The 27,481-nt window shown below is 37.2% G+C and overlaps 1 protein-coding gene across 4 annotated transcripts in view; it reads left to right on the top strand.

Moving 5' to 3' along the window:
* Positions 1–27,481, top strand: part of CDKAL1 (CDKAL1 threonylcarbamoyladenosine tRNA methylthiotransferase) — a 654,356-nt gene that overhangs the window by 185,835 nt on the left and 441,040 nt on the right. For all 4 annotated transcript variants that reach the window (XM_082346348.1, XM_082346350.1, XM_082346349.1 and 1 more), the window contains one exon: positions 7,631–7,679. In XM_082346348.1, the coding sequence (XP_082202474.1) occupies positions 7,631–7,679 (49 nt within the window). The remainder of the gene's footprint in view (positions 1–7,630; positions 7,680–27,481) is intronic.

Raw genomic sequence — 27,481 nt, 5'->3', positions numbered from 1 at the left:
AAAGAAAGGCATTTTTTTCTTTTAAAGGTTGATAGAATTTTTAGGTGGTTTTAAAGTGTTGGTCTGATATTTCTTAATTAGAATGAAATGACAGGTTGTCCTAGTTTATTTATATACAATCAAAATTAAGAGAGCTAATGAGAGAGTTCCTCTGTATCTGTGTTGATGTGTATCTATAATTTATTAACCTCTGTTACTCCTGAAAGGATTTGAAGTGTCTTGGGATAAAATCAAGGGGTAGTAAAACCCCAGCCAGATTCATACAAGTATAAAAAGACTCACACCAAGTAATAGAGAAATGTGGATAAAGAGTGGTCTTTGCACATTTTTGATAGAATTAGCCTGAGCGATGCTACTGAGATTGTTCTGTTAACCCTCTGATCACTTCCTTTCTCAGGTGGAATGTAAAGTGTAACCGGCACCACATGAGCTACAAGGTCTCACATAGTCTTCCCTCCCTGATTATCTGACCTCATCTCCTACACGATGGCCCTCATTCGCCATCACTTCTGTCTCTCAACCCCTGTATGTGCTCTTCCCCCTGGAGGTTCACGTTGGTGCTTCTGTGTTATGGTTCACGTCCCAGCATTAATGCTGCCTGTCCGGAGGTTGACCTGGACCACTGTAGCAAAATTGCCCTCTCCTCCTCCAGCCACTCCCAGATTTTATTTTCTTCGTAGCATCTATCATGATAGGAAGTGAACATTTTCAGTTGTTTACCTGTTTGTCTCCTCCAAATAGAATGTAAGGCCCATGAAGCAGGGACTTGATATTTTCACCATTAGATCCCCCGTTCCTAGAACAGTCATAGTACTTGGTTGGTGCTTAATAGATATTTGTCAAGTGAATGCATGCACAGCAGAGGTGATTGGTGGGTGAGCGTTTGGGGGAATAGTTGTTGCCTCGTTAACTTGAAAGTCCAAGTTCAGTTGGATATCATTTTGTGATCAGTTAGTAATGACCTCGGTGTGTAAAGGAAAAGGGAAATTCACAAAACGTGCCCCTTACGTGCCATTCCTAGATAAGATATACTAAGACCACTTGGCTAGAATTTAGCAGGATACCTTCGTGCCTTAGTTCCCTCAGCCTAGGAAATAACAGTAAGTGTCTACTGCTGAGGGATGTTCTGAGGATTAAAAGTGATGGTGCATGTGGTGTGTTAGCACGGAGCCTGGGACATGGTAATTGCTCAAGAAATGTTAACTATCACGGTGTTATTAGTAGTCTGGTTGCAACTTATCTAGTTGCTGGTTGTTCAGAAAAAAAGATACTTCAAGTGCATACTAAAGCTGAACTTCTGACTGCAGGACAGTATTAGCCTGTTCCCTGACTGCACTTTTATTTTAGCCTAGTTGGCCAAATTGTGTTTGAGATGTGTGTTAGTTTCCTAGGGCTTCCTTAACACGTCACCACAAACTGGGTGGCTGTCTTGGCCATACTCTAAACCTGCATTTTCCAGTGTGGTTGCCAAAAGCCACAGGTGAATATTTAAGTGAATTAAAATTAAAATTCAGTTCCTCAGTCACAGTTAGCTGTGTTTCAAGTACCCAGTAACTACATGTGGCTAGTGGCTACCATGTTGGAGAGCCCAGTGTGTAAACATTTCCGTCCTTGTAGAAAGTTCTGTTGGATAGCACTGCTCGAAACAATTAGGAAACTTCAGAATAGCTCTTTTATTTGCTTTAGGTGGCTTTGTATAGGTTTGTTTCTTCAATATATGTTGAGTTATAAATTTGGAGTAGTTCATAATAGCTGAATAGAATATTTTTATGGGTTTCTTTTAAAAGTTCTGCAGCAGAATGACTCATTAATGTTATTTATGAATTGTTTATTCACCAACTCCTTTCTTCATTGTCAAGATCATATGGAGTCAGTAATAGAACATACCGCATGTCTTTTTTTTTCCTGTATGGTTATAACTAAGTGCCTGAAGGACACAAGATACTCTTTTATTTATTTTATTTGAATTATATGCCAGAGACTAAGCTCTTGTGTATTCAGGGCTACAATTTATAGTGTTAATTAAGAACAGCTTTCCTTTTCTTCCCAGAATGAATTCAATATATTCCTCATTACTGTATGTGAATCTTGAGTTTGTTCTTACTCAGGACTGCTTTTTCTTCTCTCCCTGCCTCCCACCCTGTTCTTTTTGCCTCCCAGCCTCTGCGTCTTCCATTTAATATCCCCTCACCTGACTCTTCTCCCTCTTTCTTCACTGTCTCCTCTTCTTTCTTTTTTTCTCCCACCGCTTCCTCCAGTATCCTCTTTACTAGAAATGGAAGTGACACAACATTTTCTTTAAAGCATTTAGTGAACTTCCCCCCTGCTTTTTTGTAATCAAATGCTTTTTTCTCTTTTTCTTAAAGTTTGGTAGAGCCTTCCTTTTGAAGTCCTGGATTCCCCCCACACTGCCCAGCGATTACTGATCAGGTGTAGGCAATATCTGTTTTTCTCCCTTAAAAGTGAATGTGATAATCAAGTACTTTTTCAAAGTCAGAGGATACATTTTCACCTTGATGCATTTCAGAACTGATGCATTCACGTCAATTCTGTGTGACCATTAGGGTAAAAGAAAATCTTCATCTCTTCAACACCCACACCCACGCACACACTTAAAAGTTTTATTTTGACATAATTTCACACTCACAGAAAAGTGGTGAAAATAAAGAATTAACATATACCATTTACCCAGATTCCCCGCATGTTAATATTTTACCAAATTTACTTATTCTTTTTATATATAGACATTTTTCCTGATCCTTTTGAGAGCAAGATGTAAACCTGATGCCTCTTTACTTCTAAATATCCTTGTATTTAAAAAACAAGGCTATTCTCTTATATCACTATAGTCTAATTATAAAAACCAGGAATTTAACATTGCTAAAATACTATCAGTTAGTGTGCAGACCTTATTCAGATCTTGTTAATTGTTCCAATAATGTCCCTTATAGGAAAAGAAAAAATCCCAGATCTAGACCCAAAGTTACATTCAGTTGTCAGGTCTCTTAAGTCTCCTTTAACTGGAACATTTCCTCAGTTTTTTCTTGAGTTTCATGACCTTGACATTAGAACATTTGACCACCCTCAACCTTTTTTTGGGGGGATGGTGGCAGTAATAACAGCCCTTTTGAGATATAATTCAAACACCACACTATTCTCCCATTTAAATTGTGTACTTCAGTGGTTTTTAGTATATTCACAGAGTTATGCGACCATCACCACAATCAATTTTATAATATTTTCATCACTCCAAAAAGAAGCACAGTACTCCTTAGCAGTCCCTCTCATTTCTTTCACCGCCCATCCATGGATAATCACGAATCTACTTTGCCTCTGAAAATTTCCCTATTATGGTCATTTCATATGCGTGGAATCAGACAATATGTTGATTGATTTTTTCCTTTTTTCCTCTGGCCTCTATCCTTTAGCATAATGTTTTAACATTATTAATACTTCATTTCCCTTTATGGTTCAATGACACTTTGTTGTATGGTTATACCACCTTTTGTTTATCTATTCATCAGTAGATGGGACTTGGGTTGTTTCTACCTTTTGCATATTATGAATAATGCTGTGACTATTTGTGTACAAGTTTTGTCTGGGCATACGTTTGCATTTCTCTTGGGTATCCAACTAGGATTGGAATTGCTGGATCATATAGTTTAATGGTTTGAGGATCTGCCAGACTGGTTTCCAGAGCAGCAGCCCCATTTTATTGCATTCCCAGTAGCAAGGTGTGATGTGGGTTCCAATTTCTCCATATTCTTGCCCACACTTGTCACTGTCTGTCCTTTTGATTATAGCCATCCTAGTGGGTATGAAGTAGTATCTCATTATGGTAAAATATACACAACATAAAGTTTACTATCTTAATCAATTTTAAGTGTACAGTTCAGTGGCGTTAAATGCATTCACTCTGCTGTGGAACCATCACCAGCATCCATCTCCAGAACATTTTCATCTTTCCAAACTGAAAATCTATGCACGTTAAACAGTAACTGCCCACTTCCTCCATTGTGGTTTTGATTTGCATGTATTGGTTGGTTAATGATGTTGAACATCTTTTCATGTGCTTATTGGCCATTTGTATATCTTTCTTGGAAAAGTGTCTCGTCAGATCTTTTGCCCATTTTTAAATGGCTTATTTGTCTTTTTATTGAATTCAAGGAGCGCTTTATATATTCTAGATTCAGGTCTCTTATCAGGTATATGATTTGCAAAAATTTTCTCCCATTTTCTATGTTGTCTTGTTATTTTCCTAGTAGTGTCCTTTGATGTACCAAGAGGTTTTAATTTTGATGATGTTCAGTTTGCCTTTTTTATCACTCATTCTTTTGATGTAATAGTAAGAAACTATTGTCTAATACAAGATTCATCTAGATTTATGGCTTTGTTTTCTTCTAAGAATTTTATAGTTTTAGCTTACCTCCAACTTTTTAACCTTTTAACTCCTCCCTCCACATGTTATTCTGACTTTTCTCCAGGGTACCTGCTTCTTATTCGGTCCATGTGCTACAAGATTGGGTGCAATACTCCCTTTGAACTGTGATGTCTCCAACTGCATAGGAAAGCATTTTTGTTTTGGTTCCATTATTGAATTATTTCATATTGTACTTCTTTTATTCTGTCTTTTCCTCAACTGATATGTTGGTCATTCACCTACATTCACTGGGAAATTTGATCAACTTTTCCTTCCTTATCCTACCTATATTTCTAATATCGTGGGCAATCTGAGTGTCCATATGGAATGTCTCACCAACACTCTAACCTTACTTCCTTACTTCTCAACTCCAGTGGTTATCACCTTTATCAAACTCTTTCAGCAAATTGTTCTCATGACTAGATCTTGGACCTTGCTGTTCTTCAAAAATACTAAATGCCTGTATCTGTACTCTGTTATAACCTCCTATTCTCTTTTCTCCTTTATCTCTCTCCATCCTCGCTCCTCTTTCCCACCCTCCCTTTCCTTTCTTCCTTCCTTCCTTCCTTCAACCCCCAGCCGCTTTATTTCTCCTTTCTGGCTCTGCTTCTTTCTCTATCTAAACTATACTTAAAGTTTCATGTTATCCAGCAGAGATAGTTTCCTTTTTTCCGTGTCCTTCACATCTGTCCTGTAAATCTCTGTGCTATTTCCCCAGCCTTTTGAACCTTCCTGGCACTTGTTACATGTTTAACAAATGATGAGTGAATGAATGAATGATGGAATGAACAAACCTTGGGTCAATCCATTTAACTGTTTGGTTCCTACATAAGATCTGCTGGGCCCTGAGGAAAATGACAGCTATACATGGAGTCATTGTTAAAAGTTCATGGTATCTAATTTCAACTGGTATCTCAATACCGTAGCAATTTTTATGTGTTTCTAGTCTTCTCTCTCTCTTTTTTTTTTTTTTTTAACCAGGTATTAAACTTTTAACAGGTATTTTAAGCATCCACTCTGTTCTTATTTAACAGTATGCTTTCTCACTCATGGCAGATGAACTTGCTTCTTATTTCACTGAGAAAATTGAGGCCAACAGATGGGAATCTTGTTTTATATCCTCTTTGACTTCTACAAGAGTAATAGCATCTGTTTTCAGGCTTCCCTCCTAACCCCTTGTTTCAGAAGATGACTTGGCCCCTCTCCCATTCTGGCTTGTGTCTCTACTACCTGTGTTTTGGATCTTACCCTCTCTACTTCCTGAAGGACCTAGCTCCATCAATTATTTCTTCTATCTTCAATTCTTTTTTATCTATGGCCTTTCTCTCCTCAGCATGTAAACTTTAAAAAAGAAAGGAAAGAAAGAATTAAATATACTAACACATGTATATTCAATTTTTTTTTTTTTAGCTATCAGGAGTCCTCTTTCTCTTTTTTCTACCCAGCTTTTTGTAAGAGTTGTCTGTATGAGCTGTCACCATTTTCTTATTTATGATTCATTACTACTGAACTGGGTTCATTGACCCCCTTATTGTTAAATCAGGTATACCCATTTTAGTCTTCATGTTACTTGTTATCTCTGAAGCATTTGACACTGTTGGCTACTTCTTCCTCTTTGAACTCTCTATTATCCTGGGTTTGATCACATTCTATAAGGAAGCCATGTGGATTCTCTTAATAAAACCAGAACTTAATGGTTCCAGTGGTTCTAGGTGGACACATCCATCTCCAGTTAGGTAGGTTTGTTTAGGACTAAAGATCTAACTTTCTCTGAGATTTACTTTGCCTTTGACAATTTCTCAATAATTATTGTTACTACTACCATCATGCTGGGCCGAGTGGTCACAGGCAGAGCTGGATTCAAGTGTGTTCTCTCAAGTCTTCCCTTATTTCCTGTAAGGCACTGAGGCCAAAAGAATATTTTAAAGAGATGTGACATTGCATTTTAAATAAAGTGTTTTTTAAAAGGTTCTTCTTGTCTCAGTTGAGTTCATTGCAACATCATTGTATAATAATGAACGATTAGGAGTAACAAAAATGCTCATCAGTAGGGGAATTCATCACTACTGAACTGTATGAATGCATTATGTTATATCCATATGTGAGAGAGTAGGCAGCTAGTAAAATGAATGAAGTAGACCTAGATGTATTGATGATGTATAGAAAAAAAAATCAAGCGGAGGTCTGTTATTTTATCTGTCATCTGTCTATCTGTCTCATAATTTGTTACGGAAGAAAACGCTACAGAACAGAATTATGTGTAAATGTTTAACACTTGGTATCTACTCATCAAACCGTTATGAGTGATTTCGTCTGAGGAGTGGAAATGGAGGGTGTTATGAGTTACTTTATTTCCTTTTTATATTTATATTTTGTGATAAAACAATAATGATTCTGAGGATTTTAAATGTAGAAGAAATATCAACTTATGACCTTTTCTTACCTGTCTTGCTCTCCTTCCTCTAGCTTCTTGGGCTACAATCTTTGCTTTTTTCATTTTCCTTCCAAACTGTAGCCACTCTAACTGAATCCCCTTAGTGGGCTTCTCCTATCTGAATCCTGTTTATCCCTCAAGAGTCACCTCTGGTTCCCTGAGAAGCATTGCTGGATTACTCAGATGTGTTTTATTATCTTCCCTTTGTGTTCCCATGGTACCCTGGGAAATCTTCCTTAGTCACTTGTGTCTAGGGCAGGAGCTGTTATTTGATTTTGTATTCCACGGACCTGAGCGGGGTACCCAGCACATGGTAGAAATTCATTAAAAAGGGTTTCAGTGTTAAAATAATAAAGCATAAAATTTGGAGTAGATCTTCTTAATACCAGCATATGTCCTTTTGTGTAGGTTGTCATATTATGCTATTTTCCTTGAAGCTCTGTGTGAAGATACATGTTTTAATTAAACTGCAATTTATATCTCAGGATGTGTTGAGTTTATGTTGATAGGCTATCCTAATAGAACTCCAGGCAGTTTATTTAAATGTAATATTATTTCCTCAATAATTGGAGGACAGGAGAGTGATAATTTCATACTTCATTGTAACACAAAACAATACGGAGTATTTCTTATAATATCTCCAAATGCATTAATTAAAGAAAACTTGCATTTGTGTGCTTCGAAATGTGTTATGTTGACTCAAGCAGAAGAATAAACAAAAATTGCTGTTTCTTCTGCATGTAAATTGCTTGTCTAACAGTTTGTTTTCTTTTTAGGTTCAACAGATAGATCGTGTGGTAGAAGTTGTGGAGGAAACAATTAAAGGTAATTGTTGAAAGTCAGATAAGCACATGTATATATTATTTGAACTGTATTATAAAATACTACTTAGTTAACATTGTTAAGCATTTTTATGAAAGTTATTTGTTGGACAAATATCATTAAATTTTGTCCTTGACTGCTTTGTGCATTGACCAATCCAATAGAGGAGGCATATATTTGGTTGGCTTATAAATGTCAGGTATAGTCTTTTTAAAAAATCTTATTTTTATTTTAGTGTAAAATAGATTTAATTTGAACCTCAGATCAGGAAGACAGAATTTAATTTTAAAATAAGGAAACAGCTTTATTTTCAGTTTTATTGAGATATAATTGACATTATTTGCTTGTTTTTATATCACGTAATTAGTTGTAGTTATCCCTTCTGAAAGTACTTTAAAAGTAGTATTCAATTTTGATTCCTCTTCTATGTATAATTTTTGTAGTTACAGAAAATAGAATTATGCTTTGATTGTTTAATTAGCCAGTGTTCTTTGAAACCACTGAGGAGTAAACCATTCTTAATTCTGTGGATTAATTTGTAAATATAGTCTACTTTAAGTGAATTGAGGTTCTCACTTAAAATTTTAACCATTTTTTTTAATAAATGGGAATTTGTGTTTTAAAAAAAACAGTCTACTTCCATCAAATTGAGATTTTTAACCACATACTTTTCCTTCTGGCTTGTATTTACTACCTTCCACATGCTGTTATTCATTAATTTTGAGTCTTTAATTTATTAGGTGACCACAGAATATGAGAATTTTAGACTATACCTTAGTCTTCCTTGAAATCCTGAAATAAAATGAAATATCACGATTAAAAATTTGTAGCAGTGATAACTTTGAATTTTTTTTCAAATTATACCTCAACCCCATCTTGTAAGGTCTAGAAGTATCATTACTAACATTTATTGTGCACTTACAGTGTGACAGGCACTATGCTAAGCATGGAGTAAGGCATTGAATTTTACAGCAATACTGCGAAGTACAGTGGGTACCCCTGTTTTCCTCATTTTTTGGAAGAGGAAGTTGCGACATAGGGGCACACAGGTAGTAAGAGGCATAGTTGGAATCTGAATCTAGGCAGTCTGATTCCGATGCCTGTGCTCTTAAATTTGACACTACGTTCATACTATACCATGATTGCTGTGCTCTCTCCTAGTTGAGAATCACTGCCTTAACGGTTCAGTTGAGCTTCTTAAAGCAGTGCTTCAGGATGCTTGAGGGTATTGTTGCTTGAGTACCAGGCATATGCTAGCCACTAAATATTTTTAAAAAACTGAATGACAGTAAAGATCATACAGGAGAAAATCTAGGTGACCATAGGTATGGCAATTACTTTTTCGATGTAACATGAAGGCATGATCTGTGAAAGAAATAATTGATGAGCTGGACCTCATTAAAATGAAAAACTTCTGCTATGCAAAAGACAGTATCAAGAGAATGGGAAGACAAGTCACAGGCTGGAAGAAAATATTTGCAAAAGACATACCTGATGAAGAACTGTAATCTAAAATACACAAATAACTCTCAAAACCCAACAACAGGAAAATAAGCAACCTGATTAAAAAATGGGCCAATGACCTTCTCAGAAACCTCACCAAAGAAGATACACAGATGGAAAATAAGCATATGAAAAGATGCTCCACATCATATGTCATCAGGGGTGACACCAACCAGCCTGTTTCCTCCAAGAGTTAACTCATTAATACAAATTCAGATTTGCTTGAAAGGGGCTTATTATGAATAACAAAAGATGCTCCTCTCACCCTATCACTCAGGAAATCATAAGAGTTTTAGGAGATCTGTATCAAGAACTGGGGATGGTGACCAAATATGTTATTTCTTATATCACAATATCACAGAATGCCTATCACCTCCAGGTTGGGTTAATTAGGGATAGCATCGCACTGAAGAGTTTTGCTTCAGTGGATTTATTGGAGAGACTGTAGTTGGGTTTAATTGTGATAGTCTACAGCAAGAGATGAGTTGAAGATGAAGTTGCTGTGGGTGTTCACTGGCAGGTTGGTTTGAGGGTGAGAAGATTGATGAATTAAGTCTTAGTAATACAACAGGAGAATTTCAGAGATGGGAGAAATAATTTTGTTAGATGCCCTTAGTTTGCAGATGAGGAAGCTGATCCAGGAAGGGGTTAAGGGACTCATCTGAGATCTTCTTGTTAATGGAGATCTGGGCCTGTCACTGAAACTTCCGTTCTTCACTTTCTATTTCTACTGCCAAGACTTACAAGACAGCACAAGTTAGTGAAATAATGTGGTCCTTGTAACAGTTAACTACTTGTTGGTTGTTTTTCAGTAAGTTACTTTTCTGAGACTCAGTTTAAAATGGAGAGGATTAAATGGAGAAGACTTTTGAGAGACCTGGGATGCACTAGGGGAAAATTCATGTTAATGTTTATTTCTTACTCTCCCCTTAATACTTAGGGTGCAGGAATAATCTAACTGACCTTCGATTACAGTCATGCTCCTTTCAATCAGACTGTATATACAGCTGTCATTTTCTGGGAATATCTCACTCTCCTGTATGTGTACCTTCAGTGGTTGCCTGTTACCTACCAAATTAACTTGTGACTTCTGCCTCATTCTACCATTTCCACTTTTTCTTCCATTAATTCTGTACATACACCTTTTGCTCCAGTCAGCTATACTGTTTGATATGTCTTGTATATTATTTGCAATTTGCTTCACATACATCTTAGGATCTTACACAGAAGTGGATAAGTTCTGTTTCCCTCCAGATCCATTCCCCACCCTTCCCCACCTTGATGTGTGTCCATGGAGGCAGACCTGTGTGGACTGCATTGGTAGGATCCTTGCTACCTGGCATCTAGTTGGATTTCTGCAGTTAGAGGTTGGGGGTGTGACTAGAGTGTGAACTGGAAGGATTTGTTCCCCTCTCTCACTCCCTTCTTCCCTGCCCATCCTAACCTGAAGGTCACAGCTCCTGTCAGGTGGCCCTCTCTATTCATCTGTTTCTCCGGGTTCCTGTAACTCTTCCTTTCCTTTGCTTTTTCAGACCCAGGGGTGAAAACACACCCCATTGTTGCTAGCCTGAGAGGATTGCATTGTCTCTTGTTGGTTTTCCTAACCTTGCCAAACTTTAGTAAATAGTCCCTTTATTAAAATCTCTTCAGTTATGCAGTGTGCCATCTGCTTTGCTGGGACCCTGATTGATAAATGCTCCATGGAGAAGAAGGCTCTGCCCAGGAGGGCCAGATGGAATACAGCCTGACTAGAGGATTCTGCTGTAACTGTCTTGTTTCCACATTTGATTCCTGTGGGGCTGTCTTCATATGTCTTCCTTGAAGGGGGTTTGGACACACAGCCTCTGCCACAGCCTGTTTGCATTCTTCTTGTGGTATACAAAATAGTATTTTAAAAAAAGGTATTAATAAGGTACATTGGTGATAAAAACATTTAAATCTATTGTAATTACAAGAAAACCAAACAAAGCATATTCCCTTTGTATCTGTCTTGGTTGGAACGAACTGGAGAATTTAAGATATGCTGAATGAGTTCTCACTGTTTAACACTAGTGGCCTGAAAATTCCATCCATTTATAGCATTTGCTTTAGGAGACACCCTATTATAACGACTTTGGGATTTTCTTTTGTATCATCTTGATAGTTGAACAAGATATGTAACTAAAGCTAAGGGAAGAAGTACAATATTTAAAGGATTTACATTTCTTTCTTTTTTTTTTTAACATCTTTATTGGAGTATAATTGCTTTACAGTGGTGTGTAAGTTTCTGCTTTATAACAAAGGGAATCGGTTATACATATACATATATCCCCATATCTCTTCCCTGTTGTGTTTCCCTCCCTCCCACCCTCCCTATCCCACCCCTGTAGGTGGTCACAAAACACCGAGCTGATTTCCCTGTACTATGCAGCTGCTTCCCACTAGCTATCTATTTCACATTTGGTAGTGTATATATGTCCATGCCACTCTCTCACTTCGTCCCAGCTTACCCTTCCCCCTCCCGTATCCTCAAGTCCATTCTCTAGTAGTTCTGCGTCTTTATTCCCCTCTTGCCCCTAGGTTCTTCATGACCATTTTTATTGTTTGTTTTTTAGATTCTATGTATATGTGTTAGCATACAGTATTTGTTTTTCTCTTTCTGACTTACTTCACTCTGTATGACAGACTCTAGGTCCATCCACCTCACTACAAATAGCTCAATTTCATTTCTTTTTATGGCTGAGTAATATTCCATTGTATATATGTGCTGCATCTTCTTTATCCACTCATCTGTCGATGGACACTTAGGTTGCATCCATGTCCAGGCTATTGTAAATAGAGCTGCAGTGAACATTGTGGTACATGACTCTTTTTGAAGTATGGTTTTCTGAGAGTATATGCCCAGTAGTGGGATTGCTGGGTCGTTTGGTAGTTCTTTTTTTAGTTTTTTAAGGAACCTCCATACTGTTCTCCATAGTGGCTGTATCAATTTACATTCCCACCAACATTGCAAGAGGGTTCCCTTTTCTCCACACCCTCTCCAGCATTTATTGTCTGTAGATTTTTTGATGATGGCCATTCTGACCAGTGTGAGATGATATCTCATTGTAGTTTTGATTTGCATTTCTCTAATGATTAATGATGTTGAGCATTTGTTCATGTGTTTGTTGGCAATCTGTATATCTTCTTTGGAGAAATGTCTATTTACATCTTCTGCCCATTTTTGGATTCGGTTGTTTGTTTTTTTTTTGATATTGACCTGCATGAGCAGCTTGTAAATTTTGGAGAATAATCCTTTGTCAGTTGCTTCATTTGCAAATATTTTCTCCCATTCTGAGGGTTGTCTTTTCGTCTTATTTATGGTTTCCTTTGCTGTGCAAAAGCTTTTAAGTTTCATTAGGTCCCATTTGTACATTTTTGTTTTTATTTCCATTTCTCTAGGAGGTGGGTCAAAAGGATCTTGCTGTGATCTATGTCATAGAGTGTTCTGCCTATGTTGTCCTGTAAGATAGTGTCTGGCCTTACTTACATTTAGGTCTTTAATCCATTTTGAGTTTATTTTTGTGTATGGTGTTAGAGAGTGTTCTAATTTCATTCTTTTACATGTAGCTGTCCAGTTTTCCCAGCACCACTTATTGAAGAGGCTGTCTCTTCTCCACTGTATATTCTTGCCTCCTTTATCAAAAATAAGGTGACCATATGTACGTGGGTTTGTCTCTGGGCTTTCTATCCTGTTCCATTGATCTATATTTCTGTTTTTATGCCAGTACCATATTGTCTTGATTACTGTTGCTTTGTAGTATAATCTGAAGTCAGGGAGCCTGATTCCTCCAGCTCTGTTTTGCTTTTTCAAGATTGCTTTGGCTACTCGGGGTCTTTTGTGTTTTCATACCAATTGTGAAATTATTTGTTCTCGTTCTGTGAAAAATGCTGTGGTAGTTTGATAGGGATTGCATTGAATCTATAGATTGCTTCGGGTGGTATAGTCATTTTCACAATGTTGATTTTTCCAATCCAAGAACATGGTATATTTCTCCATCTGTTGGTATCATCTTTAATTTCTTTCATCAGTGTCTTATAATTTTCTGCATACAGGTCTTTTGTCTCCTTAGGTAGGTTTATTCCTAGATATATTATTCTTTTTGTTGCAATGGTAAATGGGAGTGTTTTCTTAATTTCACTTTCAGATTTTTCATCATTAGTGTATAGGAATGCAAGAGATTTGTGTGCATTAATTTTGTATCCTGCTACTTTACCAAATTCATTGATTAGCTCTAGTAGTTTTCTGGTAGCATCTTTAGGATTCTTTATGTATAGTATCATGTCATCTGCAAACAGTGACAGCTTTACTTCTTCTTTTCCGATTTGGATTCCTTTTATTTCTTTTTCTTCTCTTATTGCTGTGGCTAAAACTTCCAAAACAGTGTTGAATAATAGTGGTGAGAGTGGGCAACCTTGTCTTGTTCCTGATCTTAGTGGAAATGGTTTCAGTTTTTCACCATTGAGGACGACATTGGCTGTGGGTTTGTCATATATGGCCTTTATTATGTTGAAGTAAGTCCCCTCTATGCCTACTTTCTGGAGGGTTTTTATCATAAATGGGTGTATAATTTTGTCAAAAGCTTTGTCTGCATCTATTGAGATGATCATATGGTTTTTCTCCTTCAATTTGTTAATATGGTGTATCACACTGATTGAGTTGCATATATTGAAGAATCCTTGCATTCCTGGGATAAACCCCACTTGATCCTGGTGTATGATCTTTTTAATGTGCTGTTGGATTCTGTTTGCTAGTATTTTGTTGAGGAATTTTGCATCAATGTTCATCAGTGATATTGGCCTGTAGTTTTCTATCTTTGTGACATCTTTGTCTGGTTTTGGTATCAGGGTGATGGTGGCCTCGTAGAATGAGTTTGGGAGTGTTCCTTCGTCTGCTATATTTTGGAAGAGTTTGAGAAGGATAGATGTTAGCTCTTCTCTAAATGTTTGATAGAATTCGCCTGTGAAGCCATCTGACCCTGGGCTTTTGTTTGTTGGAAGATTTTTAATCACAGTCTCAATTTCAGTGCTTGTGATTGGTCTGTTCATATTTTCTACTTCTTCCTGGTTCAGTCTTGGAAGGTCGTGCATTTCTAAGAATTTGTCCATTTCTTCCAGGTTGTCCATTTTATTGGCATAGAGTTGCTTGTAGTAATCTCTCATGATCGTTTGTATTTCTGCAGTGTCCGTTGTTACTTCTCCTTTTTCATTTCTAATTCTATTGATTTGAGTCTTCTCCCTTTTTTTCTTGATGAATCTGGCTAATGGTTTATCAATTTTGTTTATCTTCTCAAAGAACCAGCTTTTAGTTTTATTGATCTTTGCTATTGTTTCCTTCATTTCTTTTTCATTTATTTCTGATCTGGTCTGTATGATTTCTTTCCTTCTGGTAACTTTGGGGTTTTTTTGTTCTTCTTTGTCTAATTGCTTTAGGTGAAAGGTTAGGTTGTTTATTTGAGCTGTTTCTTGTTTCTTAAGGTAGGATTGTATTGCTATAAGCTTCCCTCTTAGAACTGCTTTTGCTGCATCCCATAGGTTTTGGGTCATTGTGTTTTCATTGTCGTTTGTTTCTAGGTAGTTTTTGATTTCCTCTTTGATTTCTTCAGTGATCTCTTGGTTATTAAGTACTGTATTGTTTAGCCTCCATGTGTTTGTATTTTTTACAGATATTTTCCCATGATTGATATCTAGTCTCATAGCGTTGTGGTTAGAAAAGATACTTGATATGATTTCAATTTTCTTAAATTTACCAAGGCTTGATTTGTGACCCAAGATATGATGTATCCTGGAGAATGTTCCATGAGCACTTGAGAAGAAAGTGTAATCTGTTGTTTTTGGATGGAATGTCCTATAAATATCAATTAAGTCCATCTTGTTTAATGTATCATTAAAGGCTTGTGTTTCCTTATTGATTTTCATTTTGGATGATCTGTCCATTGGTGAAAGTGGGGTGTTAAAGTCCCCTACTATGATTGTGTTACTGTCGATTTCCCCTTTTATGGCTGTTAGTATTTGCCTTATGTATTGAGGTACTCCTGTGTTGGGTGCATAAATATTTACAATTGTTATATCTTCTTCTTGGATTGATCCCTTGATCATTATGTAGTGTCCTTCTTTGTCTCTTGTAACAATCTTTGCTTTAAAGTCTATTTTGTCTGATATGACAGTTGCTACTCCAGCTTTCTTTTGATTTCCATTTGCATGGAATATCTTTTTCCACCCCCTCACTTTCAGTCTGTATGTGTCCCTAGGTCTGAAGTGGGTCTCTTGTAGACAGCATATATATGGGTCTTGTTTTTGTATCCATTCAGCCAGTGTATATCTTTTGGTTGGAGCATTTAATCCATTTACATTTAAGGTAATTATCGATATGTATGTTCCTATTACCGTTTTCTTAATTGTTTTGGGTTTGTTACTGTAGGTCTTTTCCTTCTTCTGTGTTTCTTGCCTAGACAAGTTCCTTTAGCATTTGTTGTAGAGCTGGTTTGGTGGTGCTGAATTCTCTTAGCTTTTGCTTGTCTGTAAAGGTTTTAATTTCTCTATTGAATCTGAATGAGATCCTTGTTGGATAGAGTAATCTTGGTTGTAGGTTTTTCTCCTTCCTCATTTTAAATATGACCTGCCACTCCCTTCTGGCTTGCAGAGTTTCTGCTGAAAGATCAGCTGTAACCTTATGGGGATTCCCTTGTGTGTTATTTTTGTTATTCCCTTTCTGCTTTTAATATTTGTTCTTTGTATTTAATTTTTGATAGTTTGATTAATATGTGTCTTGTCGTGTTTCTCCTTGGATTTATCCTGTATGGGACTCTCTGTGCTTCCAGGACTTGATTAATTATTTCCTTTCCCATATTAGGGAAGTTTTCAACTATAATCTCTTCACATATTTTCTCAGTCCCTTTTTCTCTTCTTCTAGGACCCCTATAATTCAAATGTTGGTGTGTTTAATGTTGTCCCAGAGGTCTCTGAGACTGTCCTCAATTCTTTTCATTCTTTTTTTCTTTATTCTGCTCTGCAGTAGTTATTTCCACTATTTTATCTTCCCGGTCACTTATCTATTCTTCTGCCTCAGTTATTCTGGTATTGATCTCTTCTAGAGAATTTTAATTTCATTTATTGTGTTGTTTATCACTGTTTGCTTGCTCTTTAGTTCTTCTAGGTCCTTGTTAAACGTTTCTTGTATTTTCTCCATTCTATTTCCAAGATTTTGGATCATCTTTACTATCATTATTCTGAATTCTTTTTCAGGTAGACTGCCTATTTCCTCGTCATTTGTTAGGTCTGGTGGGTTTTTACCTTGCTCCTTTATCTGCTGTGTGTTTCTCTTTCTTCTCATTTTGCTTAACTTACTGTGTTTGGGGTCTCCTTTTCGCAGGCTGCAGGTTCATAGTTCCCGTTGTTTTTGGTGTCTGTCCGCAGTGGCTAAGGTTGGTTCAGTGAGTTGTGTAGGCTTCCTGGTGGAGGGGACTAGTGCCTGTGTTCTGGTGGATAAGGCTGGATTTTGTCTTTCTGGCTGGCAGGTCCACATCTGGTGGTGTGTTTTGGGGTGTCTGTGGCCTTATTATGATTTTAGGCAGCCTCTCTGCTAATGGGTGAGGTTGTGTTCCTGTCTTGCTAGTTGTTTGGCATAGGGTGTCGAGCAGTGTAGCTTGCTGGTCATTGAGTGGAGCTGGGTCTTGGTGTTGAGATGGAGATCTCTGGGAGATTTTCGCCGTTTGATATTACGTGGAGCTGGGAGGTATCTTGTGGATCAGTGTCCTGAACTTGGCTCTCCCACCTCAGAGGCACAGCCCTGATGCCTGGCTGGAGCACCAAGAGCCTGTCATCCTCATGGCTCAGAATAAAAGGGAGAAAAAAAGAAGGAAAGAAAGAAGAAGATAAAATAAAATAAAATAAAGTTATTAAAATAAAAAATAATTATTAAAAAAATTTTTTTTAAGTAGTTAAAAAAAAAAGGAAAGAAAGAAAGAAGAGAGCCACCAAACCAAAAAACAAATCCACCAATTATAACAAGTGCTAGAAATTATACTAAAAAAACAAAAAAAAAGAAAAATGGACAGAGAGAACCCTAGGACAAATGGTAAAAGCAAAGCTACACAGACAAAATCACACACAGAAGCATACACATACACACTCACAGAAAGAGAAAAAGAGGAAAAAAATATATATATTATTGCTCCCGAAGTCCACCTCCTCAATTTGGGATGATTCGTTGTCTATTCAGGTATTCCACAGATGCAGGTACATCAAGTTGATTGTGGAGATTTAATCTGCTGCTCCTGAGGCTGCTGGGGGAAATTTCCTTTCTCTTCTTTGTTCGCACAGCTCCCAGGGTTTAGCTTTGCATTTGGACCCGCCTCTGCGTGTAGGTCGCCTGAGGGCGTCTGTTCCCACTCAGACAGGACAGGGTTAAAGGAGCAGCTCCTTCGGGGGCTCTCTCTCTCTCAGGCCGGGGGGAGGGAGAGGTACGGATGCTGGGCAAGCCAGCGGCGGCAGAGGCCTGTGTGACGTTGCACCATCCTGAGGCGTGCCGTGCATTCTCCCGGGGAAGTTGTCCCCGGATCACGGGAGCCTGGCAGTGGCGAGCTGCACTGGCTCCCGGGAGGGGCGGTGTGGAGAGTGACCTGTGCTCGCACACAGGCTTCTTGGTGGCAGCAGCAGCAGCCTTAGGGTCTCATGCCCGTCTCTGGGGTCCGCGCTGATTGCCGCGGCTCGCACCCGTCTCTGGAGCTCATTTAGGCGGCGCTCTTAATCCCCTCTCCTCGCACACCAGGAAACAAAGAGGCAAGAAAAAGTCTCTTGCCTCTTCGGCAGGTCCAGACCTTTTCCCGGACTCCCTCCCAGCTAGCTGTGGCGCACGAGGTACATGGGGAGTTTCTTGCCTTTTGGGAAGTCTGAGGTCTTCTGCCAGCGTTCAGTAGGTGTTCTGTAGGAGTTGTTCCACATGTAGATGTATTTCTGATGTATTTGTGGGGAGGAAGGTGATCTCCACGTCTTACTCCTCTGCCATCTTGAAGCTCCTCCTACATTTCTTTCTTTAAAAAATACTCATATTCACCTTAGTCTTGCTTTACATGGTCACTAAAGCCCCCCCTATTTTTTGGTATAAAAGCTTTGAAGGAAATATAAATCTGGGTATTTGTTCTGATATATGTATATGAAGTCCTCTAAACAAAAGAAATCTTAAAAAAATTCTTTGTAAAAGATAGTCAAACCAGATAACTTAAGACAAATGATTGCAAATAAATATTGCGTATTGAAAATAGAAAAATGTTTCTACTGTTAAGTCATATTTCTTCTCTAGTCAGTCTCTAATAAAGGAGGCCTCAGTTGTTTTAATATGTTTGCTGGTATTTCATTTAGTCTGATTTCAGATGCCTCCAGTGTTGGTAATTCACGGCTTTCCCAGTATGGTACAATCTGAAAGTTTTATTGATTTTCCATTTCCCCTAACTTCTCAGTAATTGATGTGAACTTGGATTAGGCTGACCTAAATTCCCAGGGTACTTCACCAAACAGCTCTTTCTTATTTAACACATTGCTATTAATCTTCACTCTGTCAGAATTGTACTTTGCATTTGATACTAATTTAGAATATAAACTTTTTGTAAATTGAGACTGTAAGGTGGAACTATCTCAAGTGTGGTTTTATCAGTGTTAATGACTTAGTAACTTCTCTTACGATGGAGATTTACTTGAAGATGTTTCCACACTTAATGAGTAAGTGAACTGAGCTTGGATATGTAGCATGGTACATCTGGGATAGTATTGCACCACAAAAGCACATCTGCTATTTCAGTATTTGCTTTTCAATAAAATAATTTTCTTTTTTTTTTTTAACATCTTTATTGGAATATAATTGCTTTACAATGGTGTATTAGTTTCTGCTTTATAACAAAGTGAATCAGCTATATGTGTACATATATCCCCATATCTTCTCTCTCTTGAGTCTCCCTCCCACCCTCCCTATCTCAAGTGAATAAACTGGCAACATAGAGTAATTTGATGGCTCAGATGTAACTAGACAGGAAATTTAAATCTGATTTTCTCTTTTTTCTTGAAAATTTTGATAATTAGAAGTATTTAATAGTTTGTTACTTTTTATTGTCATAAAGCACAGAGCTGATCTCCCTGTGCTATGTGGCTGCTTCTCACTAGCTATCTATTTTACATTTGGTAGTGTATATATGTCCATGCCACTCTCTCACTTTGTCACAGCTTACCCTTCCCCCTCCCCACGTCCTCAAGTCCATTCTCTACGTCTGCGTCTTTATTCCTGTCCTGCTCCTAGGTTCTTCAGAACAATTTTTTTTTTTTTTTAGATTCCATATATATGTGTTAGCATACGGTATTTGTTTTTCTCTTTCTGACTTACTTCACTCTGTATGACAGACTCTAGGTCCATCCATCTCACTACAACTAACTCAATTTCATTTCTTTTTATGGCTGAGTAATATTTCATTGTATATATGTGCCGCATCTTCTTTATCCACTCATCTGTCGATGGACACTTAGGTTGCATCCATGTCCAGGCTATTGTAAATAGAGCTGCAGTGAACATTGTGGTACATGACTCTTTTTGAAGTATGGTTTTCTGAGAGTATATGCCCAGTAGTGGGATTGCTGGGTCGTTTGGTAGTTCTTTTTTTAGTTTTTTAAGGAACCTCCATACTGTTCTCCATAGTGGCTGTATCAATTTACATTCCCACCAACGGTGCAAGAGGGTTCCCTTTTCTCCACACTCTCTCCAGCATTTATTGTTTGTAGATTGTTTGATGATGGCCATTCTGACTGTTGTGAGGTGATACCTCACTGTAGTTTTGATCTGCATTTCTCTAATGATTAGTGATGTCAAAATATGCTTTGAAAGGATACTCTTACGCATCATCTCATTATGTGTAATCTCTGATGTAGTTACTATAGTTTGAGTACAGTGGAAAAAGTTGTGCATTGGCTTTACATGTTGGGAACACTTCCCCTTCTCACTGGTATAATTAGATAGGTGATAACTTCTGCCTTCGAATAACTAAAGGAGCCAGAAATTTATTGCTGTTATTTGTTTTTTTTTCTCATGAGCCTGTTTGTTTTAAGTTTATGTTCTGTGTTAATATGTGGTTACAGGTTGGTAAACATTGCATTTTGCCACCTTCTTAGATGTGTCAGTTCATGTCCCTTTCAGTCTTCTTTCCCTTCTCTCTCCTCCTTTGTTTCCCTCAAATAACCAGTCCTCTAACTTTACTTATTTATCCTCTGTATTTCTTATATGTTCTAGAATGGACTTCTTTTTATTCACAGTATCTCTTTTACGTAGCATTTTTTCTAGTCATAATAGTTTTAGAAGTAAGACCGGGCAAATTTCTTTATGGTCCCATGGTCCCAAACAGCAAAGTTCTACCATAAGACTATAAGTTGATTTTTCACATCACTTTATTTTATAATAGCTAGTTTGGAATAATGGCTGGAAAGGACTGTTTATTAGAGAAACCACCATGTCTTGTCTGTATTTCTCTAACTTTATAGCTTTATTAGCTAAATTATCAGTCCTGTTTCTAGCCACAGAAACACTAAGCAGTCCCAGAATTATTTATCTGCTCCAAAATTGCCAATAGATGCTCTTGAAAGAGTCTTCTTTAAACATTGGAACTAGTCATGTTTATTTTATTTTTTAAAATAAAAGTAGTTAAGTAACTTTAATTTGTCAAATATTTTTTCTGCCATTAAAACTTTTAAAACTCAAATAAATGCATAAATGTGTCCTCCAGGTGAATTCTGCTGTGCTGGCTTCAGACTTGTTTTATATGTTTTGGTTTGTCTTAAAGTTAATTACCCTGCTTTTGTGTGTTCATCACTTATATTTCCCTTTCTGTTCAAAGATGCATTATCTTATGGTTTCCAGCCACCTTTTTATTAATAATGGAATTTATTGATATGAAGACTTGGGTATTTCATTAACTTTGACTTCTTCATTCCAGAGTGGAAGTGGGGAGGGTGCATAGTGTTGAATAGTTTGTTAGGTTGATGGTCTTGTTAGAGTTTGCACATAACACTGTTATAATGGTTCACTGGATTTGATTGTTCAAAACAAGGAAAGGAAATTACTTTAAGTTTGAACTTCTCAGGCTTCCCATGACCCAGCCCTTGTGTTAGTGGTCCCACTGATCTGTCTGGTAAAGTAGCCCCGTCCTTCCTTGTTTAAATATTAACAGGGACTTGCCTGCTGTGAAAATTGGGCTTACATGTTAACTCTTTGCAAAACTTGATTCTGCCTTGGCAGATTCCATGAAGGTGAGACTGCAAGTATTGTTGAATTCTCTAAAAATGCATTACTATAGTCTAGACTTTTGTGAGAACTGTTCATATTAAAACAGTTTATAAAGTTTGAACATTAATCATGTTTGTGTATTAATAATTTTCATTGCAGGTATTTGGTATTCTCAGATATAACAATCTCTGAGTCCCACAGTTCTAATTTCTATTTATTCTAATAGGATTTATTTAGTAAACAATGACAAGTAGATCAATTAATCCTGTTTTGAGGCTCTCATAGAAAACATTAAAATTAATATAATAAAAAAACTTTAATGTACTTAAGTTCTTCCTTTATTGTAACTACCTTTGTAGAGAATTGGCATGTGGTACACTGCTTTTATACTCTGCATGCATATATGTGGTTTATTGCATGTCTGGAGAAGCTTTAGTCTTCATTTAAAGAATCTACTATTTTTGTTTAGTAAAATATAATGAGAATAGTTGGGACTATAAACTTAGAGAAAATAATCCTAGAAGCTTTATTATGTTTTTTAAATAGAGGGTGAAATTGTAGGTTGATTGTGGTGTTTTCTGTTGCAGTTTGACTGTTCTTTAACACAGTAGTAAATTGTACTGTATTGGTAATTCTTCTTTGGTACTTTATAGCTGGGTTCTGTAAAAATAGAAATACAAAGCAGAAACCAGGTCATGTTAGAGGTGCAGTATCTAAAACTCCAGTAGCAAAATATACATAAAATTTATGACATTTTTGAAAATTTTATTAAAAAACAAATATTGATATTTTATTGCCAGTAAAATCATATAACACAAACAAGTGAAAAAACTGGCAACATAGAGTAATTTGATGGCTCAGATGTAACTAGACAGGAAATTTCAATCTGATTTTCTCTTTTTCTTGAAAATTTTGCCAATTAGAAGAATTTATTTAATGAGGCTAGTTGTAGGGTGTCTTTTATTAGGTGATACCATTGACCTTTCCTTAGAAAACCTAATATTGTTAGCACTTGGTATAGAGAAAGAATGCTCAGTTGATACTAAAGTTTTGTATCTAATGTTTGGAGATGCACATCTTTTCTTTTAAAAGTTCATTCCATGACACTCTACAAAACACACAGCATATGTGTAGCAATTACTTCTGAGACTGAGAGAATAAACACTAATTTCACTTACTTATTAGTTTGGAGGTGGGGTGACTCATTTGCAGAATCTCCAGTTAGGATATCGACTATGGATGGATTTTTAAGGAGAAGTTTATCAGTACTTCTGTTTTATAACAAGGCATACATTTTATTGAGTAATAAAGAAATAGTAACTGAAATGTCTTTGTGAAAGATGGTTTCTAACACATTAAATCTTTAGTGTAACTCTGAAAATTCCAGTGCCCCATTTCTTTAAGCTGCCCTGAAGTCTGGTGCTGTGATGGGCTTGAATCATGGATTGAGGATGTGAAGGGTTATGTTGAATTACTTGGTTCTGCTGCTAACAGCGTCGTGTTTAAGAACCCATGCAACCTCATTGTCCTCAGTTTCCTGGGCTGTAAATTGTATGACATGGAAGGTCCCTTCAGCTCTGACATTCTAGAAGTGTTGGAGTCTGCAATATAAAACTGAGTTTCAGAGCCTGTCATTAGAATGAGACATTGACATTTTGGACAGTGATCTCTAGCAAAAGTTATTGTAATGTGGCTAGCTTTTTCTTGCGTCCTAATCTCCACATGCCAGAGTTTACTTTTTCTTTCCGCATACCTTCTTACTTACAAAATGAATTTGAAGGCGTTTGTGGCAGACATGCCATGCATTTTTCTTTTGTATGTCTTTGTATTCTCCAGTGAAGAGGGTCTTGATTAAAGCACAGTTCCCTGACTCCTTTGCCTTTACTCTATTCCGTGGTAATGCCATCCTAGGTGGTGATAAGTGGTGTACTTCCCAGTGTTGCTTAAGAGTTTTGTGCTTCTCTAAAGCAACTTTCATTTCTACCCTGGGGCATATTTATTTTCGGGACTTTGAGACAGGCAGTTTTCATCTTGGTGACTGGGATTGTTGCGGGGGTGGGGGGTGGGGTGGGGGGTGGGGAAAAGTAATTTGAGAGGTTTTAATGCAAGGCGTGAACATGACCTGCAGCAGTGATTCTCAAGGGTGTTTACTTGGAGAGGGACCCTTAGCCAGAGTGGGAAGATGGCAGGGTGGCTTACCTGGACCTGGGGAAGCTGGAGGGCTTGGAGACTCTGCCATGTGGCCCTTCACCTAGATTCATTTGCCATGTGAGCCACTGTCGCAGTGGTAGGCATCCTGTCACTCAGGTGTCCTGGGCTGGGAAAATAGCCATGGCTCTCTGGCATCTATGCCTAGACTCACCCAGGGTCAGGTGCAGTTCCTGGTACCCTACTTATGCCTTCTTTCTCTTCCCTCATATTCAAGAAATTGTATCGGAACGCAGTGAGTGATTTGAGAGGGATGACCTTGAATCTACTTTGATTTATATATTTAAAATATTTAAAAAATCATTCGCAAATCTGATTATCATTATCAATGCAATTATTTGTGACCTATTTCCTAGTTCTCCAGAGGTTTAAAAATAAATGGGATCTGACTTTATATTACAGTGATTGAAAGTTTTAAAAATCTCCTTGCCTTCTTGCTTTTGAGAAACGTCATTAGCATTATAGGTCTTGATAAGATTACAGTTGCATTAATTATAGTAGCAACTGTAATTACCTTCTGTCTGGCTCTTTGTAGCTTACCCTTTCGTATACATTAATTCATTTGTACTCCACAGGAACCCTGGCATTACTGATTATCCAGCGAGGCAGCAGTGTGCTATAATTTGAAACCTACTCCTCTAATCTCAAGTTCTTTAGGTTCTATTAAGCTGCTTACCTTGAATGGAGGGAAGTGAGAAAGTGAGACCCATTTATTGTTATCTCCATCCCTCCTGCCTATTGACTAAGGTCACGGCTCAGCCATTTCTAGTTCCCTTTCATATCCTCACTTACACGTTTTGTTCCTTCATGTTTCTTGTTTCCTCTTTGATTTCTTTTTCCCTTTCCTCCTTCTCAGTTTTACTTGCCATTTTATTTTGTGCCAACATAAAAACTTTTTTTGTAAGGAGTTAATAAAGATTTGCTGTATTTTTTTTAAAAAAATTCTGAAAAGAATATTTTAGTCTTACCTTGCTATAAGGGTGCTTAATTTAGGAAATGAGTGAGTAAATGTATTCCTTAACTGTAAGCAACCAATAAAAAGCTAATCTAACCAGTAAAAACCTAAAGAGATTCTGCAGAGAGAATTCTCTTGGGTGTGTTTTTTATAGGTAATTTTGGAAGGTTTTAAGGTAAAACACAGTTTATACTGTTTTTACTGTCAAATGATTAAGTCAAGAAAACCCTTCCATGTTTTTTAAGGATATGGCCTATGTTCTAAATTCTAGTTTTGTATTTAGGCCAGATAAGTATTGAAGCTGTAATCAGAAGGATTTTGTCTTTAACATTTCACAACCAACATTAATTGTAAATTCTTGAATTAAGGTTTGTTTGTTTTTCAGTGTTCAATACTGAGGTTTTGAATTAAGCTTTAAAAATAATGTTTGGCCAGTCTTTTGATTAGAACTAAGAATGTGTATCTCAAACCCACATAATTTCTACCTCATAAACTATGTTTAGAGGCATTTAATTTTTGAAGGTGGGGTTTTTCACAGTGGAGCTCCTTTATGCCAAGTCATAATAAATCTTTTCAGTGAATTCTGGTTTTAGCGATAGGCTGGTTTAAGAAGCAGAAGATGAACAGACAGGATTTGTAGCAAAGATCTGTGCTTGCCGTGTTAGCAGTGTTGTGTCCAGATGTACTGGGAAATCTGTGTAGTCGTGTATGTAACTTGTATCTGGCCTGCTCAGCCTCCCACACTACAGTGTCATTTCTCCTTGAAGCCTTTCCTGATCTTTTTTTAGGAGAGTTGACCACACTCTCATGGTGATCTACTGTCCTTAAAAACACTGATCAGACCATGTCTGACATTTCAGTCCAGTTATTTGTTTACAAGTTGTTTTCCTCAAGACCATAAGTCCCTTTAGGGCAGAAGTCATTGTGATGACTCAGGACAGAATAGTTTTTTTTTTTTAGGGGGGGGAGTTGGGTTTGGGGAGTCTTTATGTTGTATCTAAATATTGATAAAATAATATTTCAAACCTACTTCATTTTTTACTCATCTGTAGCATTTTGGAACTTTTGTTTCGGTTATGCATGTGCATTAGTGTATTGTGTTGTGATATAAAATGTACATCCTCTTTGTTTTTCGTACATTTCTACACTTATTTCACTGTCCTCATTTCTCCAGAAGGGCAGTGGTAATGCCAGTCACAAGGGGTTGAGGACTAAGATTGTGAATTTAAAGCCAACAAATAAGTGCCAGCTGCCCCTTCCCTGACTTCCTCCCTTTAGGTTGCCTTTATACTGCCTCCCACCACTCCTCGGTGACATTTTATAATGATTTGAAGAGTAGCAGGAGGAGCTTGACATTTTCATTCATGATTGGATGTGGGGATTTGAGCTAAATGTGGCTTACAGTTTCCTTATTCTTGTATAGTATTGTTCTCTCTTTTTTTTTTAGGAGCTTGAATGCCATCTGTTATTAGGTCTGTTATCTCTGCTTTCATCACCTGGTGCAGTAATTTGGGGAACATGGGTTTGAGCATGAGCAGTGATTAAGTTTTTGCATTGCTGCCATGGATGCTTTACTTACTGAAACCGAAGTACTGAGTAGCTTTATTGCCATAAACATTAAAGCCGGGGAGGGGGAAGGGTAAGCTGGGACAAAGTGAGAGTGGCATGGACATATATACACTACCAAAGGTAAAATAGATAGCTAGTGGGAAGCAGCTGCATAGCACAGGGAGATCAGCTCGGTGCTTTGTGTCCACCTAGAGGGGTGGGATAGGGAGCGTGGGAGGGAGACGCAAGAGGGAGGGGATATGGGGATATATGTATACATATAGCTGATTCACTTTTGTTACACAGCAGAAACTAACACACCATTGTAAAGCAATTATACTCCAATAAAAATGTTTAAAAAAACACCCCAAAACATTAAAGCCTTGGAGCTACTGAAATTTAGAATTCAGGAGATCTGTGGTGACCTAAATGGGAAGGAAATCCAAAAAAGGGGATATATGTATACGTATAGCTGATTCACTTCGCTGTATGGTAAAAATTAACGCAGCATTGTAAAGCAACTATACTTCAATACAAATTTAAAAAATAAAAAAGTAAATAAATAGAGTGTGGGAAAAAAAAAGAAATATATAGAATTCAGAGGAGCCTACTGTAGCAAGACAGCCAACCACCTGAGTTCTTTCAAGGGTCAGTACTGAGGTGGAGTTACTGACGTGCGACTGCTTTGACTTTCGAATATTTTGATGTACACTTGATTTAGATTGTGAAAAATAAGTTGGCACCGTATAAATCTCCTCCCACTGTCGTAAAAGGTATATCTGCTTGCAAAAGATGTAAATCATAAATTTACATCATAAATCATAAAATTAAATGCTTCTGGTAGTTTGCCTCCAGAAGGTATCTCCATTACTCTAGGAAGACATCTTGCTTATGTGGATTATTTATTTTATGTATTCTTTGTCCAGTATGATGACTTGAAAATAGTTGTCATTAGTTGTACCAACAATGCTGTACGAATGGAAGAAAAAGTTGCCTTAGAATTTTCCATTCCAACATGTTTTCATCTTTACATCTTCCACAGTTCTGGATCATACATAAATTTCACGTCATTATAATTATAGTGTAGATACTTTTTTGTGCAAGAAGAGTTTTGATATTAAATAACCCTCAAACTTTTAGGGGATTTAAACTTTGTATTCTGTCCTTATCTTAGCTCCCTCTCCAACCCAAAACTCTGGAAATGCACGCTGGTAACATCAGGACCTTAGTTGGCTCTCTTTGCTTATACTTTGATTCACGCTTTGAATTCTGTCTTTTTGGACAGTTGATTCTTACCATTCTTCTCTTATTTTA

The sequence above is a fragment of the Balaenoptera borealis genome (assembly GCF_965194805.1).
Source record: "Balaenoptera borealis genome assembly, chromosome: 12".
Classification (NCBI taxonomy): domain Eukaryota; kingdom Metazoa; phylum Chordata; class Mammalia; order Artiodactyla; family Balaenopteridae; genus Balaenoptera; species Balaenoptera borealis.
The sequence above is the reverse complement of the archived record's forward strand: the minus strand, read 5'-3'. Positions and strand labels throughout refer to the sequence as shown.